General features: G+C 39.8%; 1 protein-coding gene across 1 annotated transcript in view; it reads left to right on the top strand.

Moving 5' to 3' along the window:
- The window catches only part of MTAP (methylthioadenosine phosphorylase), a 23,227-nt gene extending 5,591 nt beyond the window's left edge, over window positions 1-17,636 (top strand). Inside the window, exons 2-8 of the mRNA XM_015824091.1 lie at window positions 1,304-1,390; window positions 2,251-2,309; window positions 3,371-3,538; window positions 8,342-8,444; window positions 11,251-11,490; window positions 15,125-15,247; window positions 16,214-17,636. Of these exons, the coding sequence (XP_015679577.1) occupies window positions 1,304-1,390; window positions 2,251-2,309; window positions 3,371-3,538; window positions 8,342-8,444; window positions 11,251-11,490; window positions 15,125-15,247; window positions 16,214-16,252 (819 nt within the window). The 3' untranslated portion in view covers window positions 16,253-17,636. The remainder of the gene's footprint in view (window positions 1-1,303; window positions 1,391-2,250; window positions 2,310-3,370; window positions 3,539-8,341; window positions 8,445-11,250; window positions 11,491-15,124; window positions 15,248-16,213) is intronic.
- The last annotated feature ends 1,322 nt before the right edge of the window (window positions 17,637-18,958 follow it).

The raw sequence follows: 18,958 nt of genomic DNA, 5'->3' as shown, positions 1-18,958 counted from the left end.
GACAGCAAGGTTGGTATTCTTGTCCACACACACATCTATGCTACATGCACTGGTAGCCCTATAATTTTTAGATTGCCGGGGACAGGGTTGTTCTGTATCAATTAACTCACTGTCCCCGCTGTTTAGTTTAAATTTTCCTCCAGAAAATCTGTGAATTTATAGCTGAGTAACTCAGTCCCTTTCTTTGATGGATGCAAACCATCTCTTTTGTACATCTTTTCATTGGACCAGCTACAGACATCATGACTAATATATCCAAAGCCTTCCCCTTTACACCACTCCTTTAGCCACCTATTGAATTGTGCTATGTGCTGGCCTTTTCCATTTTGCTCCTTATACACTGGTAAAACCTCTGAGAAAGTAAGCCTACAGCCTATTCTGCTAAGTTCCTTCCCCAAGCTCTGGAGATCGTTCTGCACAGAGAGTACATCTTTTTGGGACAGATCGTTAGTGCCAAGATGTACAATAGCCTCCACATCACAGCCCTTGCTGCCATTCTTGATTATTTTAGAAATACGTTTCTTGTCCCTACTGACAATAGCACCTGGAAGACACCTGACCTCTTTCAAAGCCTCTGTGTCCTTATTGTAAGCCACCTAGAGTAGCCTCATGATGAGATAGGCGGCAAATAAATTTAAAAAAAAATAAGGTTGAAGACCTCAACTAATCAAAAACATGGGTCCCGATTTGGCCTGAGAGGTATGGGTGAGGTGCTGTGGACTAAGGTTACCCATCTGTCTCAGGCAGTAGAAAGATTCAGAAGCTACTTCTCTAATGTTACATATGAGCTTTCTCCAACCTTGATGCTTCTGAGATGTGTGATATTTGGGAATTGAAGTCTACATATTTAGAATATGTCGGGTTTAGGAAAGACTGCATTAAAGGCTTCTGGAAGCACTGCCATTTTTGGAGTAGAGATTTCTTGTTCATCAGATGAAAACTTTACCAATGTTGCTAAATGTATGGGGTTGATTGGGCAATCTAGAACAAGACCGGAGATAAGGGGGGCAGGTCTGGTCCCCCTTAGTGTTGTTGTTGGATTTGTTCTTCTGGGCTTCTGGCAGCTTACAAAGGGAATGAAGTGTGCTACTGTGCCTGTTTGGATACGAATACCCTGTAGAAACTCTTGATGGCCATCTGTTTCTAGTACTTTTTCCATCTGTCCTCCATTAGGGATTAAGGAAGTAAAGAGGTGTGTTAGACAGCCTTATCAAAATAAATAAAGCAATAAAGAAATTGTGATATTAGTGGTACATTCACGAAAATAATTATCCTTTTCTAATCTATATTTCTTCTCTGGAAGATTGGAATTATCGGAGGGACTGGTCTGGACGATCCTGAGATATTAGAAGGTCGAACAGAGAAATACATTGATACGCCATACGGAAAGGTGTGTATAGGTAACTAAGTCATGTTGTTTTGCACGTATATATAGTGTGTTAGGGAAAACACATGAGATTGACCCATATTTCCAAGAATTTCTCATAGGTTTCTATGAACAAACACCCTGTACATTTGCAGCTTGATTGGATTTTTAAAATAGCTTGATTAACGCTTGGAAGGGTTGAATGAAGAAAGATAAGAAAGTCATAAAACAGTATAGTTCTTTGAGTGATGTCCACCATGTGTCTTTGGGTGCCCAAATTATTTCTAATCTCCTGGCAAATGGCTCTGATTCAATGACAGCTGGTTGTGGATCCCTGAAATCAGCTCTTTACCTTGTGTACGCATGAAAGGCTTGTACATACTGGGTATATTTAGTGGGGGAGATGTATTCACAAAGTGTGACTTCATTTCAGATTTATTAGCTACTGTCCTCTTCATTAGTTACAAATATTTCTCACAGATTCAGAGCTAATCTCCATACTACTTATGGATGTTTTTTCCAGGGATGTTCTGTACTTTGAATTATTACCATAGCATTCACTAAGAAACCCAAGCAGTCAGTTCCCAGAATAGCCATTATTGATCAGTGGCCGGCTGCTATTGATTCTGCAATTGTAATATTCTGAAGAATGTACAACATGACTTTGCAATTGTTTTTTTGTATATCAAATATTGGCTGGCAGCAAAGTCTATCAAAACCTATTGAGATTTATTTCTATGTGTGATTTAATGCGTAGGATTGTGCTCCATAATGGATTTCCACTTTGATCCTGCATTAGTGGCAAATCAGATTTTTGTGATTTGTTGGTGGAATTTTATGATGCCTCTGTAATATTTGTTTGTGCTGGTTTTTTTTTATTCCAGCCATCAGATGCACTGATTTCAGGAAAGATAAAAAATGTTGACTGTGTGCTTCTATCCAGGTAGGTGAAATTCCTTTAAAACACGTGAATTACAGTTGCATTAGAAAACGTGATGTACCATTTATTATAATCAAGCCAAACCTTCAAGCTTGCTAACAATGCAAATTGCACTGGCAACTGCTTGGCAGGCTACGGAGGAGTTTTGCTAGAGTTTCCTTGTGCTATAATCTCTTCTGGCTTCCTAGATGCTCACCAATCAGGCGGCTGATAGAAGGCACAGTATGGGTGGTGGGAAGCAGCAACTTTCACAAGAAATTGCATAATTCCCATGAATTGCCCATCTCAAGGTTGAGGATTATCAGTTACTCATAAAATTCCTCCAAATACAGGATTATACACTTTATTGAACTGGGGACGCGATGGCTCAGTGGTTAAGACATTGAGCTTGTCAGAAAGCTGACAGCCCGGGTTCAAGACTTGAGCGCCGTGCAATAGGATGAGTGCCAGTTACTTGCCTCAACCTAGCTCCAGCCAACCTAACATCTGGTTTGCAAGGTGAGTAACATAGACAGTCTGAAGATTCTGGATTGACCACTCTGAAAGCTTTTCCTTGCTACCTTCCTTACTCAAAAAGCTGCTTTTTTTTCCTGTGCTTCAAATTATAGCTGTAGCATCAAGCACTAATAATTGAGCTCAGGGACTTTGACAAGGGGCCACCATGTTTAGATCCCAGTTTAACTTCTCACCCTGGTCTTGGTGTCCAGTATTCTGCTCAACTCAGGTTGGGATAATTTATCCGTAGCTCCAGTGAAACTCAAAAGACCCTGAGAAAAGTGCTCTGGGGAATCATTTCAACAAATGATCAATGTAATTGCAATGAAATGAAATTGCTTTCTGAAGGTGTCTATTGTCCTGTCACTCAAAAAGGCCAGATATGAACCTTTAACCTGAAAAGGCTTGAGCATCTTTAGTTTAAATGGGTCAGAGCAAATCATGATTTGCTGTATTGATTCCTGATTGCAGTGCAGATGTAACTGCCCAAATAGCTTGTCTGTTATTCTCCATTTTTTATATTGTGTTTTTAGGTTTACCCAGATTCCTTTTCTCTTTTCTTTCCCCAGGCATGGGAGACATCACTCTATCATGCCAACAAATATCAATTTCCGTGCCAATATGTGGGCACTAAAAGAAGAAGGTTGCACCCATCTACTAGTGACTACTGCCTGTGGTTCATTACGAGAAGAGATTCAGCCTGGAGATCTCATTATAATTGACCAGTTCATAGACCGGTAAGGGAGAAAAATCTAGTTCTCTGTAGAGCTAGAACTAAAGAAATAGAATTAAGTCTTAAATTGGCAAGAGGTTCTGCTACTTTGACATAACTCCAAAATCAACTTCTGTCAAGTGCATTAAGCTCTATTTTTAATCCGTAGTGGCAAGCGCGTTGTTTTATTCCAATAAGAAAGCCAACCTCTCGTGCAGCAGCACATACGGGAAGAGGAGGAGTGACCTCATGGGATTATAGGAAACTGCTGTACAGTATTCCATATTACCATAGGAGGATTCCTCGCCCCAGAAAAAAAACCCCATCATGCTGACTCCCTTATTGAAAGACGTCTGTCCTGTTGCAGTATTGAAAAGAGATTGCACTACCTTCCTATTTGCCTTTTTCTCTTCCTTAGAGAACAAAATGTCTCGGATAAGTCTATTCTGGTGAGATTCCCCAGCTCTTCTGCCAAGTTTGCAGAAAAGGGAAGTACAAGGGTGGAGAAACAGGAGATAATGTATGGCTAGGACAGGGGTGGGCAACCTTGGCTCTTTTATGACTCATGGACTTCAACTCCCAGAATTCCTGAGTCAGCTATGCTGACTCAGGAATTCTGGGAGTTGAAGTCCATGAGTCATAAAAGAGCCAAGGTTGCCCACCCCTGGGCTAGGAGGAAGGAGTAGGTGGAGAACAGAGGGAGAGAGGATGGAAGGTTTAAAAGCGTCAAGATGTTTTCCATATATTTTGAAGTAATTGGGAAATTGACAAGATCCCCTCTTTTTTTGCGAGCCGAGAGATGTATAGGATATTGTTCTGACCTCACACTGTCTCTTTACTTTACTGTTTTTCATAGATGTAATTTAAAAACAAACCTTGACTCTTCTTAATTTACTGTTTTTCATACATGTAATTTATAAAAAAATGCGATACGATGAATTATTATTAAGCCAAACACAAGGAAAATGTGTCATATGTCTCTTTAGGTTTGTCCATTTAACTTTTAATATATGTGATGGAGAGGAAGAAAAATTTTCTGCATTTTTTTTTTTAGACAACCTAGTTTTCTCAGTTAGGTTAGACCAGCATTTGAGTTACAATACAGACTGTTATGTTTTGATCAGTGGATTAAAGCACATTGATACCAACTCTTGGTCTCTTTTTCCTCCCTTTATTTTTTCACAAAATGAATTACTGTTGAAAGACAGCAAAAAGAAGGGGGGGGAAACAAAACGAAAAGTGCAATTGAGCTGTCAAATTTCATTTATTACTCTGTAGAAATAATTATGGTATTTATTAAAAAATAGGAATGGCTCTTAAATGTTCTTACAAAGCGAGCCGTTCTGTTATAAAAGCCCAGCTCCAGTCAGACTTCAATGCCTGATTTCTTCTGCCATTGCCCACAGACCCAGTTCATGCTTCTTGCAGTTGACACACAAACAGAAAAACAAAGTTGGAAGGGACCTTGGAGGTTTTCTAGTCCAACCTCCATACTCAAGCAGGAAATCCTATACCATTTCAAACAAATGCTCTTCCTAAAAATGTCTAATGTTGGAGCATCCACAACTTCTGGAGGCAAGTCCTTCCACTGATTAATTATTCTAAGTGTCAGAAAATTTCTCCTTAGTTCTTGGTTGCTTCTCTCCTTGATTAGTTTCCATCCGTTGCTTCTTGTCCTGCCTTCAGGCGCTTTGGAATATAGGTTGACCCCCTCTTCTTTGTGGCAGTCCATTAGATATTGGAAAACTGCTATCATGTCACCCCTACTCCTTCTTTTCATTAAACTAGACATACCCAATTCCTGCAACCATTCTTCAGGTGTTTTAGCCTCCAGTCCCCTAATCATCTTTGTTGCTCTTTGCTGCACTCTTTCAAGAATCTCAACATCTTTTTTACATCGTAGTGACCAAAACTGGATGCAGTATTCCAAGTGTGGCCTTACCAAGGCATTATAAAGTGGTAATAACACTTCACGTGATCTTGATTCTATCCCTCTGTTAATGCAGCCTAGCACCGTGTCGGCTTGTTTGGCAGCTGCTGCACACTACTGGCCCATATTTAAGTGATTGTCCATTAAGACCAAGATCCCTCTCACAGTTACTACTATTGAGTCAGGTACCCCCTATACTATACCTGTTCATTTGGTTTTTCTTGCTTAAATGTAGAACCTTACTTTTTTCACCACTGAACCTGATTTTGTTAGATAGTGCCCAACGTTCAAGTCTCTCAAGATCCTTCTGTATCTTAAGCCTCTCTTCTGGAGTGTTGGCTATTCCTGCCAGCTTGGTGTCGTCTGCAAATTGACATATCCAGATCCATCTGTGTCCGGCCAAGCCCAAGAATGGCATAGTCACAAAAAATCCAGCCAAAGTTCAGGTCTTGATTTGCTTATACCATGTAGACAGAATCTTGCCAGACTAAATCTATACTACTCTCAACCCAGAGGGAGATACCCTGGGAGATTCTAGGGAGTGGCTATCCTAAATCTCTTCTGCTTTCTTCAGTCCAACTCCAGGCTGTGTTGTCTCTGGTTGTGCGCCCCCATCCTTGGAATGTGCTCCCTCCTTTTTGGGAACCTACTGCTTCACTGTATTCCATCACAACACCTGTTCCTTCATATACACAATCCATCAGAATCTGTCATATTTTCTGCATGATCTCTTCCGAAAGTCACTAAGTCAACTGGCATCTTATATCACCAAAACAATCCTTGATGTATGACCACAACGAAGCCCAGGATTTGTGTTGCTAAGCAACTTTTTAAGTGAGTTGTGCTCCACTTTGTAACCTTTTGCCATAGCTGTTAGTTATTAAGTGAATCATGTGGTTATTAAGTGCGCCTGACCAATGACTTTGCATGTGAAGTTGGTTGACATTTGGGTTGGAAGAAATGATTGGGGTAAATTTCCCAGGTTTTAGAATAGCTGGCAGAACTATTTATAATGGGCTAAACTTCATAATATCAATTTTTAAAATCTCCTTTCTAAAAGCTACATTTCTGAGACTCTTTTCTCAACTGCTGCAAAAGCTACATTTTGAAGTGAAGTTGGTGGATTCTAGTTTAAAGATACACATCGCATCTCAAGAACTCCAAGCAGGGTTCTTGAGCATATGCAAGCAGTTGATTTAAACATAACTTCAGCCTTTCAAGAATCAAACCATGATCTGAACTAGTTGATTCCCGGGGAAAATGCTAGTTTCTGAAGAAGACTGTGATCCAAGAGTAGCTGTAATCCAATTTGCTTATTGTCACAGCAAGAGTTATGCAGCTGTATTAATAAAATAAACACTGCACCAGGTTGGTTTTCTTACTGTATGAAGTACGGCCAAAATCTTCACTCTTCCAATCATCTTTGCTGCAGCTGTACATTGTGCCCCCTCCCTGATGCCCACCGCATGTTAGAACTGCAATTCCCAGAATCCTGGTCAGCATAGCCATTGCCAGAGAATTCTGGGAGTTTTAATCCTATTGGAGCAGTCTATCATTGTATTGCAAGTCTGCCTATTTCTTGCATGTCTAATAATTACTCAGAACTTTGCAGCAAAGCTATTGAAATGTCTCTCTCTTACTCATTTAGCAGAGTCATTTGTCAAGAGGCCATTTCATATTGGTAGGAGTGATGTATATGTATGTTCCTGTTCCCTGCTAATTGCATTACGAGTGGCCATCTGATCCCTTCCAGATGTTTGGAATGAACAACTCTTCCCATTCTTTGCCTTTGGTAATGCTGACAGGGTTGGTGAGAGTTGACGTTCTGAAGTCTTGGCAGGAGTGCATTGAGCCTGTTTTTAGCTGTACTCCCTTCTTTTTTCCCCCCCAGTCCATTTGCTGTGTATGTTCACAAATGTTTCAGCTGAATTTGGCTGATGAAATAGCATTCTGTGTGCATTTTTAAGGCGTGACACGGTCTTGATATGTTTTTCTTGCCAGTTCTGGTTTACAAATTGAAAAGCATTTTGGTTCCTTTCCATCTCTTTTTTTTTTACTTCTGGTCTTCTAATCATCAGTTTTCTGTTTAAGGCCTCTTTCTATGCGTCTGACCGAATACGTTTCATTTTTTTCCTCCCCCGAGAACAAACTGTAATTCTGTTACTGTGGTTGTCCGGTATAATTTAGGAAGGAAGAAGAGCAGTTATTACAATCTTCCCAGCAAGATGGATGTGGGTATGTTTTGTTTGCACAAAGTCTGGTTTCAGTTGGATGGTATGGTTTGCCCTGTTTCCCATTAATTTGCCTATGACAATATTATTTCTTCTAACATTAAGTCCTTGACTTCATTTAGTGATTGTTCGATTGTTTGAAGTTACAGTGGCACTGCAAAAAAGTGACTTATGACCGTTTTTCATACTTACGACCATTGCAGCATCCCCATGGTCACACATGATCAACATTCAGACGCTTGGCAACTGACTCATATTTATGACCGTTGCCGTGTCCTGTGATCATGTGATCACCTTTTGCGACCTTCTAAAAAGCAAAGTCAGTGTACTAAAGAAATTTGTACATTATTGAATTATGAATCAACCCAGCCGCCACGTTGCTTTACAAATATTTAAATGTAAAACTAGAAAATCAATTAAAAAACTTTTTTTTTTTTAAAAAAAAAGCAAAGTCAATGGGGAAGCCACAAAATCCTAAACTTTTAACATTATTGTGTGATTTTGTATCATCGTACATTAGCTATATTATATATTTTATATACAGCCCAAGACAGTTCCTGTTCATTCAAGGCAAGCCAAAAGGTCGGATACTCATGATTTACATCAAGGCTTAATACAAGTCTTACGTTGTCTTCTTCTCTGAGTAGTATTTTTTTTTTCTTTGCAGGACCACAAAAAGGCATCTCACTTTCTATGACGGGACCAATTCCTGCCTCCCAGGAGTGTGCCATGTTTCTATGGCGGAACCTTTCTGTGCCAAAACAAGAGAAGTTAGTAGGCCTTACGTTATTGAAGTTAGTACAGGTAGTCCTCAACTTACAGCCATTCGTTTAGTAAGCATTCAAGCCATTCGAAGTTACAACAACACGAGTGACTTGTGACTGTTTTTCATACTTGTGACCGCTGCCGCATCGCCGCGGTCACGTGCTCAAAATTCAGACGCTTGGCAGCTGGCGTGTATTAAGGATGGTTGGAATTTCCCAAGGTTCATTGACCTTCTGACAAGTGAAGTAAGTGGGGAAGCGTGATTCACTTAAAAGCTGTGTTACTAACTTGATGACTACGGTGATTCATTTAAAAACTGTGGCCAGAAAGGTTGTAAAATGGGGCAAATTCACTTAGCAGCTGTCTCACTTAGCAACAAAAAAAACATCAGGCTCAGTTGTGGTCGTAAGGCGAGGACTACCTGTATAGGATCCAGTCTGTGATTGAGCAATGAATATTTCCCCACCGTTCCCATTTTCCTACCATTCTGCTACTAACATATGCGGCTGGGTGGATACTAGACAACACATAAAGCCTCCCTCCTCTGCTTTACATAATAGTGCTAGATGAATTATCTTGTAATCTTGCACACATGATTGAAAATTGCATAAAGCTGCTTCTCCCTTTCGTTATTTGTCATGTCAGAAATTATAGCAGTGAGATCGTTGGGCAGTCGGTAATCTCTAGGTCAGGGTTTCTCAACTTTTGACACCTTTACCATGCGTGGACTTCAACTCCCAGAATTCCCTTGCTAACGTGCTGACTGGGGAATTCTGGGAGTTGAAGTCCACACATCTGAATGGTTGAGAAATACTGCAGTAAGTAATGCAAGGTCTTTATGGCTATAGTTCTCCCTGTCCCTTCCCCACTTGCCTACCCTGATTTATTTATTTATTTATTTGGAAAATTTATATTGCTGCCTGCTCACTCACAGCGACTCAAGGCGGCTTACAGAAAATAAAACCACAATATAATAATAATAATAATAATAATAATAAAAATAATAAAAATAATAAAAATAATAAAAATAATAAAAATAATAAAAATAATAAAAATAAAAATAAAATAATAAAATAATAACCCCCCACCCGGAGACAACACACACGCACACCAGCCATTTAATGGGCTCCATCCCACTCTGGGTTCCCCAGGCCCACTGGCAGAACCACGTTTTCAGGGCCTTCCGAAAGAGTGTTAGAGTGGAGGCTGGTCTCCGGAGAATGATGTTCTAGAGCAGGGGTAGTCAACCTTGGCTCTTTTATGACTCGTGGACTTCAACTCCCAGAATTCCTGAGCCAGCACAGCTGGCTCAGGAATTCTGGGAGTTGAAGTCCACGAGTCATAAAAGAGCCAAGGTTGACTACCCCTGTTCTAGAGGGAGGGAGCCACTACAGAGAAGGCCTTTCTTCTGGGTCCCGCCAGATGTATCTCCTTGCCTCCCTGCTCTAGTGGGTCAGGTGGATGTGACCCACAAGAGATGTTCCCTCAGATAACCTGGACCCATGCCATTAAGAGCTTTAAAGGTGACAACCAGTACCTTGGATTGCACCCAGAAGGAAATTGGCAACCAATGCAGCTTCCGCAGGAGAGGTGACACGTGCACACTGAGGTCTGCACAAAGATCGTGCTGGCTGCTGCATTTTGCACCAACTGCAGCTTCCAGATGCTTTTCAAGGGCAGCTCCATGTAGAGCACGTTGCAATAGTCTAGACGGGAGGTGACTAGGGTATGAGTGGCCGTGAGTAGGGATTTACCCACATTGCAGCTGCTATCTTGTTTCTGCAAAATCCAGAAGTCTCTGGGGACGACATAGAAGACTCTTGGGAGCAGAAGCCAAGAGTATCCTGTACTAAAAGGACTCTGTGGCCTTAAGTCTTGCAAGAATGAGTCTTAGGAAATAAAAGGCAGGGTAGCTGTAGGACATTCTCCATACAGAAATCAGAGCATCCAAAATTAGCATCCTTAAGCACTGACAGAAAGCGGATCCTCGGCCTTGAAGAAATAGCCTTGTGGGAAAATTAATCCCCGTGATATAAGTCAGGAGGGGACAAGCTAGCAGGGAGAGAACAGATATTTTAATCTTCCCTCTTTCAGAATCCATATTTGTCAGAATTGCGATGTTTGGGGGGGGGGGTTACCTTATCCTGGCTTATGCCATCAACTGCTGTAAAGTAAACTGGATACATTCATCCACTTTTAGATTTTCAGCATGTTAGAACATAGTTCAGCAAGCATTTTCGAACTAGAAAATAAAAATAACAGGAGAATTGCATTTGCTTGAAGAAATCTACGATGGTCTTGATCTGGGGTTATGTCACCTCAATCTCCATGACCACAAGGGGTCCCCCAATAGCCTTCCATATGTGCCCAGCATCACATTCTCAAAGCCACAGAAATTGAAGAATGGGGAATAAAGTTTACATTTCAACTGAATATAAATTCAGTCAACTTCTGTTTTTTTCTTAGCCCCCAGCCCCTCGATTATTCTATTTCCTAGCATATCGTTTCCCAGTCAAATGAGGCTGTTGTCGGCCTGACAGAAAACCAAGTATGTTCCCAGGGTAAATAAAGCAATAACCTTTTAAAAAAAAAAAAAAAAAAAAAAGCATTAATTTGTTGCTGTTCTCAAGCTGTGCTTTTATACACTTGAGCATTGTTGCAGGTGCAGGAAAAATTGAGATAATAGAGATGATCTTGATATTCTGCAAGAGATGTTAGTTAATATTCAGAGGGGGTTCAAATGACAGCCTCCTCTCCCCCCCCCCCAGGGATAGGTAGTGGTGGCTTTTTCATCTCCCTTGATGATTTCAGGTTCTCCTGGATGTTGCCAAAAAGCTTGGAATCAAGTGTCACTCAAAGGGGACGGTAATTACAGTCGAGGGACCACGTTTTAGTTCTCGGGCTGAAAGCTTGATGTTTCGCAACTGGGGAGCTGATGTTATCAATATGACGACAGTCCCAGAAGTCATTCTGGCAAAGGAGGCGGGAATCTGCTATGCGAGCATTGCCATGGCAACCGATTACGACTGCTGGAAAGAACATGAAGAAACGGTGAGTGGAAGTTGCTGTTTTCCTTGGAGGGATATGTTTTTCAGGAGTATAGACACAAAAATTGGAATGATGCTACTTGCCAAATCCCTTGGCTGAGCTATCCATTTTCTGCATGTCGTTTTTATATGAATCCCTCTCACACACACACACACACCCCAAAAAAGATGGAAAAATTACAGACGCTGTTAATCTGTGCGCTGTCAATTGTTTTCTTCCCCACTCGTCAGCCTCCAGCTTCTTGGATGTGAGAAGAAATGAGTGCATGTGACGTACTTGTCAATATATATATGCATATGTTCGTGTATGGGTGTGATTGTGTATTTATGCTTGTTACAAGCCATAAAAGAACAGGGCCAGAATGCAAACATTAATGAAACTAAAAGCAACCAATTAAAATGAATCACCTCATTTATCCGTATCTGAATATTTCAGGAATTCTATCTCTCATACAGTCTGCAAAACGTCGGGGTTTGAACAGGGAAAAATAGACTCAATCCAACTCAACCCAACCAAGGTAGAAAGGCTGACTCAATGCAGGGTCGTTCCATATTTGACTGGGTTTTGCACAGCCTCACCTGGTATGCCAGTTCTGGCCTTCCCTGGTATAGGATGCGTTGAAGATGGCCACTCATGCATTTGTTATTGAGAGATAGCATCTTCAACGCATCTTATACCAGGTAAGGCTACAACTGGTGAGGCTGTGAAAAACCCAGTCAAATATGGAACAACCATATTGGATTACAGTAGGGTAGGGTAGGGTACAGTACTGTACCTTACTGTGGGTCTTCCCTTCAGCTGGTCCCAAACACATACATGTTTAGCGGCAGTTAGTTGCAGAACTGCCATGTTACATGCCTGCTGCACAAACTCTGCTCATTCATAGTAAGGTTCCAAGTGCAATTCAAGGTGCTGGTTTCCAATTAAAGGCCAAATAGCATGAGGCCTGGATGGCTTTGGGACTGCTTTTCCTCAGTAGCTTCTGCCCATTCCACTCAGACAGTTAAGTAGTGCTTGATAAGGGTCTTCATCTATTAGGAGGTACAGCTTAAGGCAATGGTGTGTGTGTGTTTATACATGTATGGATTTTTTTTGTACAGTAAAAGTATACAAAGGAAAGATAGTATGATAAAGGGAATGAAAAGAGAAGAAAACATACAGTTATGCCTTCTATCCTTCTTTTTATAAGTTTTACCCAAACAATCAATTCAGTCTTTTCATCTTTCAACAAAAAGTTAATAAAAGGTTTTGCTGTTTGTTTGTTTAAAAAAAAATTCCCCCCCCCCCCGGACCAGACTGGTCAATTTCATCAGTTCTGTAAGTTCCGTTAATCTTATATTAAAATAAGTTATAAGGCCCTACCATAATAGCTGTTCACTATTGTTGCTGTTGCTTGGATGATCCTGTGTTTAATTGGCTGACCACGCCTGTAAAGCAAACATGTCAAACTCGTGACGTCGCGCAACGTATCAGGACTGTTTTGCCATTGCCGGCAATGGGGTGGGCGCGGCTTCCGCGTGACGCATGCGGGCCGGCAGTTTGACACCCCGGCTGTAAAGGGAATTCCCAATCAAAAAGAGAAGTTGCTATATTTTGAACACAATGTTTGCCAATGATTCTTCTACCTATCTACCTTCCTAGATAGTCTGATTGCTTTCTCGGGGATATACAATCCGTAGAATTCCAGATATTTTACATACAGTGGTGATGGATGCTGGGAATTGTAGTTCAGCATTATTGGGAACATCTTAATTTATAAACTTTAGTGATGGCTCATTCTCCAAATGTAGGTACATTTGTAGCCACAGGAGGGCGGTAGTGCAAATAATCCAGAAAGAAAAATATCTGTCAGTGGGAGGAGGAATTTTTAAATAAATAAAAAAAAAAACCATCAACAAAATATCCAAAGGAAAATTGACTTAATGCCTGCAGAATAGCCACCTATAATTAGGAGAACAGAAATGAAAAATCAATGGAAATGGAGTTATCAAACCAGCTAGGAGTATTCCAGACTCTAAAACTTTGTGTCACTCTCAGCTCTGTCAAACAGCTGTAGATAATTTTAGGCAGTCTGTCTCTTTCACAGCTGAAATTAAATTTGGAGGGGAGTGTGAAAGTGCTGAATTGCTGCTGGTGAAGCAGTTTTAATTCTATCTCCATGGTACTCAGGACCAGGAAATATGAGTGGTCTACATACGCTGTTTTGTCCATTGTCCACAGTTAATAATATGATGATCACTGCCCATGTTTTCTACATTTTGTTTTCCTGTGATCCTTTTCTGGGTGCATGCATCTGCAAATCACTGATAAAGTTGATTTTTTTCCTAAAAAAAAAAATCTAGTCCTGTAAATCTGTCAGTCTTTAAGATTTCACATGGGTGAGGGATAGGGTCCTTAACATAACTAATATTTTTGCTAACCCAGCTATTTATTTTGAAATAATTTCACTGGTAAAGTGACATGGGCAAGTTATTGTCAACCCTATATTTGTAATATAATGATAACACAAACTATTTTGTAGGGTTTTAGTAAATATAGTAAAGATCTTAAATGTGCTAAAATTGCAAGTGGACGTCTTTTGAGTTCCATTTGAGAAATCTATAATTGAAAAATTGTAGGTGATTTATTCACTAGGAAAATGTTAACTGACTTCATTCAGTTAATTTATGGGGGGTCAAATGTGAGTGGAGTTTAAATAGACCACGAGGCTATAAGTTTTATTTGTGCAAAAGACATAGGGAAGATCACACAGCTTATAATTCAACTGTGGTAAATCATGTTAAAGATAAAATTGTCATTACAATGTACATAAAGCTTTTGGGGGGGGGAGCTTGCAGAAGTCCTTTATTAACAATTGGGCTAAAAGCAAAGAATCCCTTCCTGTTTTTCAATGTGTTTTACCAAGGAGATCACAACTAAGTCTAAGCGTTTGAAAATGGTGTTAACCCTCTAGATCAGAGGTCCCCAACCTTTTGGGCACCAGGGACCGGGGGCATGGCTTTGTGTGCTGCCTGCATCCCATGGATGGGGCTTTGCTTGTTTGTGCAGCCCGGTTGCTGGCATGCCACGAACCGGGGGTTGGGGACCCCTGTTATAGATAAATTATGGAAGAATTTTGTGATTAATTTTGAATAGTGATTATAGCTTTCAAGAAGCAATAATCTATCTGGGCATAGAGGAGAGACAGAAAAATCTACTCTTCATTTTTAAAATCTTTTTTTTTTTAATCCCAGGACATTTTTTAGCCTTTACTTACAGATACATTTGCAAGTAGTCCTTGACTTAGGACCACAAGTGAGACCAGAATTTCCATCACTAAGTAACGAGGTTGCTAAGTGAGTTGTACAAGGTTTTACCTTACCGTGGTTGTTAAGCAAATCCAGCTTTCCCCATTGAGTTTGCTTGTTGGAAACCCCCTGGGATGATTCGGGATGCTGCAGTTGTTGTAAATATATTCCATTTGCCAGGTGCTCAAATTTTGATCATGTGACCATGACGTAAGTATTGGTCATAAGCCACTTTTGCAGCACCATTTTAACTTTGACCCGCCATTAAATGAATGGTCATATATGAAGGACTACCTGTACACATTTTCCTGTATATATATATATATAAAATGATTGTCTTGTTCTTGTAGGTCTCAGTAGACAGAGTTTTGAAGACCCTGAAGGAGAACGCAAACAAAGCAACTAGTTTGCTACTCACTGCCATACCACAGGTTGGATCCATGGAATGGTCAGAAACCCATCAGAACTTGAAAGTAATTTGGTGTTTCTATTTAATTTATTATTTAGGTATATGTGTTGTTGTTTTTTTAAAAAAAAATATGCTTCCAGGGTACTTTTAATGAGAGAAGGCCCATCCCTGCCCATCCCCAGCGTAAGTCGAGCTTACATTGAAAAGCTCCAATGCAATAAGTACTAACTACAGTTGATACAGTACAGGCAATCCGCAACTTAATAACCACAATTGAGCCCAACAGTTTTGTTGTTAAGTGAGGCAGCTGTTAAGTGAATCATTTCAGTCGTTTGTAACGCAGTTAGTTGAATCTGGCTTGTCCATTGACTGCTTGTCAGAAGGCCACAAAACTATGGCTCTTATATGTTGTTAAAGTTTTAATCCCAGGTCATTAACCAATGATAAGACATGCCAAGATGTACTGCAGCAACATCTGGGAAATCACAAGTTTCCCTTCTGTATTCTAAAAGAGAGAGAGAGGCAAGTGTGATTAATATTTTATTTCCTTCCCTATGTAAGAAGAAATGTTGTAGATATGGAACACAAAATATGGTATTTTGTAGGGAGAAAACACACTTTAGTTGACCTCTTTCCTTACAGATAGTCCTCGACTTACGACCACAATTGAGCCCAAAATTTCTATTGCTGAACACTTAACTTAAATTGGTCACTAAACAAACTTGCAAGTCGAAATCTATCTGTATTTGTTTCTGATTCATAGTAACAATGACGTAAAACACTAATATTGTGAGGTATAAAGCAGGATTCAAGCAACAAAGCCTTTAGGTGTTGAAGTGAATTAAGGCTCTTATTTGGCATCTCATAACTTTTGTGCATATCTTTTGTTATCTTTTACCAAAAATCTGTTGCTATTTTGTAGTGCTTTTATTCAGATAGGCCGTAACTTCTGTATGATAATTACAAACCTTAAATAATTGTTTCTTAATACAGCTTCCCCCCCCCCCTTGTTCTGATTCTTGTATTTCAGAATACTGTGCAGTTATCCGTTATGCTACCAAAACATTGAAAACCTAGCAAGATATGGTACTTGAAGATCACAAGATAGGCGTGTTTACTTTTAAAGAATGCCTTTAATGGATGCAGCATTTTTCATTTCCATCTGCTAATATGCTTCTTTTGGAATAAGATCTTGCAAAGGCTGAAGAACAGAACATTCACATCAGATTTGAAAAGTAATTAATTCTTAAAATTGACATTTCAGACTGAACACAGTAGCTGGTACTTGATAATCATGCTCCACTGATGTGAAAGAGGCAAAAAAAAAAAGGTTATAACCTCTAGCTCAAATATTAGATCATAACTCAATTCAAACATGGCAAAGCTAAACAAGGTATGTTTATATGCCCTTGCTCACCCCAAATGACCACTCCCAGAGTGGTTGTAGTAGTAGATTGCCATTCAATAGCATTTTTATAATGCAAAAAAATGGTTTTGAATGGAGATTAAATGCATTTTTTATTATGCTTTTTAATAGAAAATTACTGACGTTTTTTAAAAATAAGAGCAATTACAGGTTGCACTTTTTTGTTTTAAAGGTTTCCTGGCTAAGATTTTCCAAAGTGACATGATACGGTTTTTATGTATTTAGCCTATTGTTAAGAAAATATTTGCTTTTATTATTAATGTCAAATCTGTTTTCTTTTGTGTTTTCAGTTTAGAATGCTGGACTTCATGAATTGCTAGATTTGTTTTCTTTTTACATGTTTTTTAAAGAGTTATGTAGCAGATAAGTAGACTCGGTTGATTTATTATTTGTTTAGTTAAATGGCTTTGAGGGGGGGTTTTGGACAGCAACAAGGATACGTGGGTTTTGTGTGGTAAAGAATAACGACATTTAAAGACCACAAAGGACTCAATCATGTGTTCCCTCAGTTCCTAATAGTGAGTGTTAAGCAACTCCATTTCCGTTAGAAGTTTTTTGGGGCCCTCATGGCTGTGGTAGCTTCTCCAAACCAAGTGACACTATGTCACTTCAGAAAAAATGCTGTAAGTTTTGCAACCACCTTTTATTGAAGACTCCAATACACCATTTACTTCTAGCAAAGGCAGCAGAATAACGGAATCTAGATTGGTGATGTTTCTGAGAATTTGCAAGGCATCACAATCCTGTTTGAACGATTACATAGTACACAGTCTTGGAAACAATTCTGTACCAAGTCATCCAAGACTCATGTTTAGCTTTCTACTAAATATTTTGAAGTGTGAAAGATGAAGAAAAACTGTGATGTCTCCGAAGGACATACATTGTTTGGAATGCTGCCGCTGAATGTTTACAATAATAATGTCGTTTCCTTGCAAATTATGCCTTAGTTCTGTATGTTAAACACCCCCTTTTCTTTTTAAGAAAGGACGCAATGATGCTTTTCTCAAATAAAACTCAATGTAATCTCTTCTGTGTCTTACTTGTTTGAAACAAGACATGCTTACCTCTAGGTATTCTTTAGGTTGCTCTGAATGGGCAGAAAATGGTTTTATTGATGGAGGCTTATCAGTCTCTTCTATAGTCATTTAAGAGTTTCAATGATTCATCTGCAGTTATTTTTTTCAGTGAGACACTCTGGTTTTGCTTTTTATTACACTTTTTTGACTTGTAGCAGGTTGCCAAAATAGATATTTTTTGTCGGGAGGACATGAACTCATTATTTGCATGCATTATTTGCCTGTCCTTTTGCTTGTAACTTTGTGATTTGATATTGAATTTAAAGTAGAAAGTTTAAAGAGCTGGATTCATTCCCTTTATTCCTTCTTGTAATGATGACCAGGAAGCCCATCTGGGGCTTTCGGCTTCTGAAGATTGTCATTGACATGTCATTGGTCCAAATTAATTACCATATTTTTCACAGACTGCTGCCCACATAAGATAGTTGATAGCATCTCCTTGTACCATGTGAGTGTAATTCTCAGGACTCATGGGTTCTGTAGTATTAACAAGCAGTCCAGAATCCAACGGTCAACATGTATTCAAACCTACCAATTGAACATTAAATGCCAAAGCCAGCATATTATTCAGCAGCCATTTTCTTTGCTATACTCATGACCACAATCAGGACCAGATTTTCCATTGCTAAGCATGGTAGTTCAGGGGGTCACCCTCATACCTGATTTTATAACGTTTTCTTTTTTTGCCACGGTTGTCAAAACAAATCGGTGCAGTTGTTAAAGTGAATTGTGTGATCGTTAAGCAAATCCGGCTTCCCGCCATTGACTTTGCTTGTTGGAAGCCAGCTGAGAAAGTCAGAAATGCCAATCAGATAACCCTGGGACGCCTGCAATCATTGTAAATGCATGCCAAGCACCTGAAGTTTGATCACATGGCCATGGGGGTGATGCAATGGTCGTAGGTGTGAGGACTGATTATAAACCGCTTTTTTCAGTGGTTTAGTAACTTTGACTAAACAAATAAGCTATAAGTTGAGGCCTACTTGTATTAGAACCCTTCCCACAACAACAGTGCCAGTAGGTATAATGGCTATAATATTGTCACAACCTATTCACACAGGTACTGCTAGGGTGGAATCCTTGGTATGGTTTTCAATCAGATCAATGAATCAGAATACAGCCAGGAGGGACCTTGGAGGTCCAATCCCCTGCTCAAGCAAAAGACCCTATACCAGTGGTGGCAAACCTATGGCATGGGTGCCAGAGGCAGCACTCGGAGCCCTCTCTGTGGGCATACGTGCCGTTGCCCCAGCCTTGCCTCCCCTCGCAACCC

This window comes from Protobothrops mucrosquamatus, unplaced genomic scaffold (genome assembly GCF_001527695.2).
Source record: "Protobothrops mucrosquamatus isolate PMUCROS unplaced genomic scaffold, P.Mucros_1.0 scaffold2112, whole genome shotgun sequence".
NCBI lineage: Eukaryota > Metazoa > Chordata > Lepidosauria > Squamata > Viperidae > Protobothrops > Protobothrops mucrosquamatus.
Note: the sequence above shows the minus strand (reverse complement) of the source record. Positions and strands in the feature narration are given on the sequence as shown.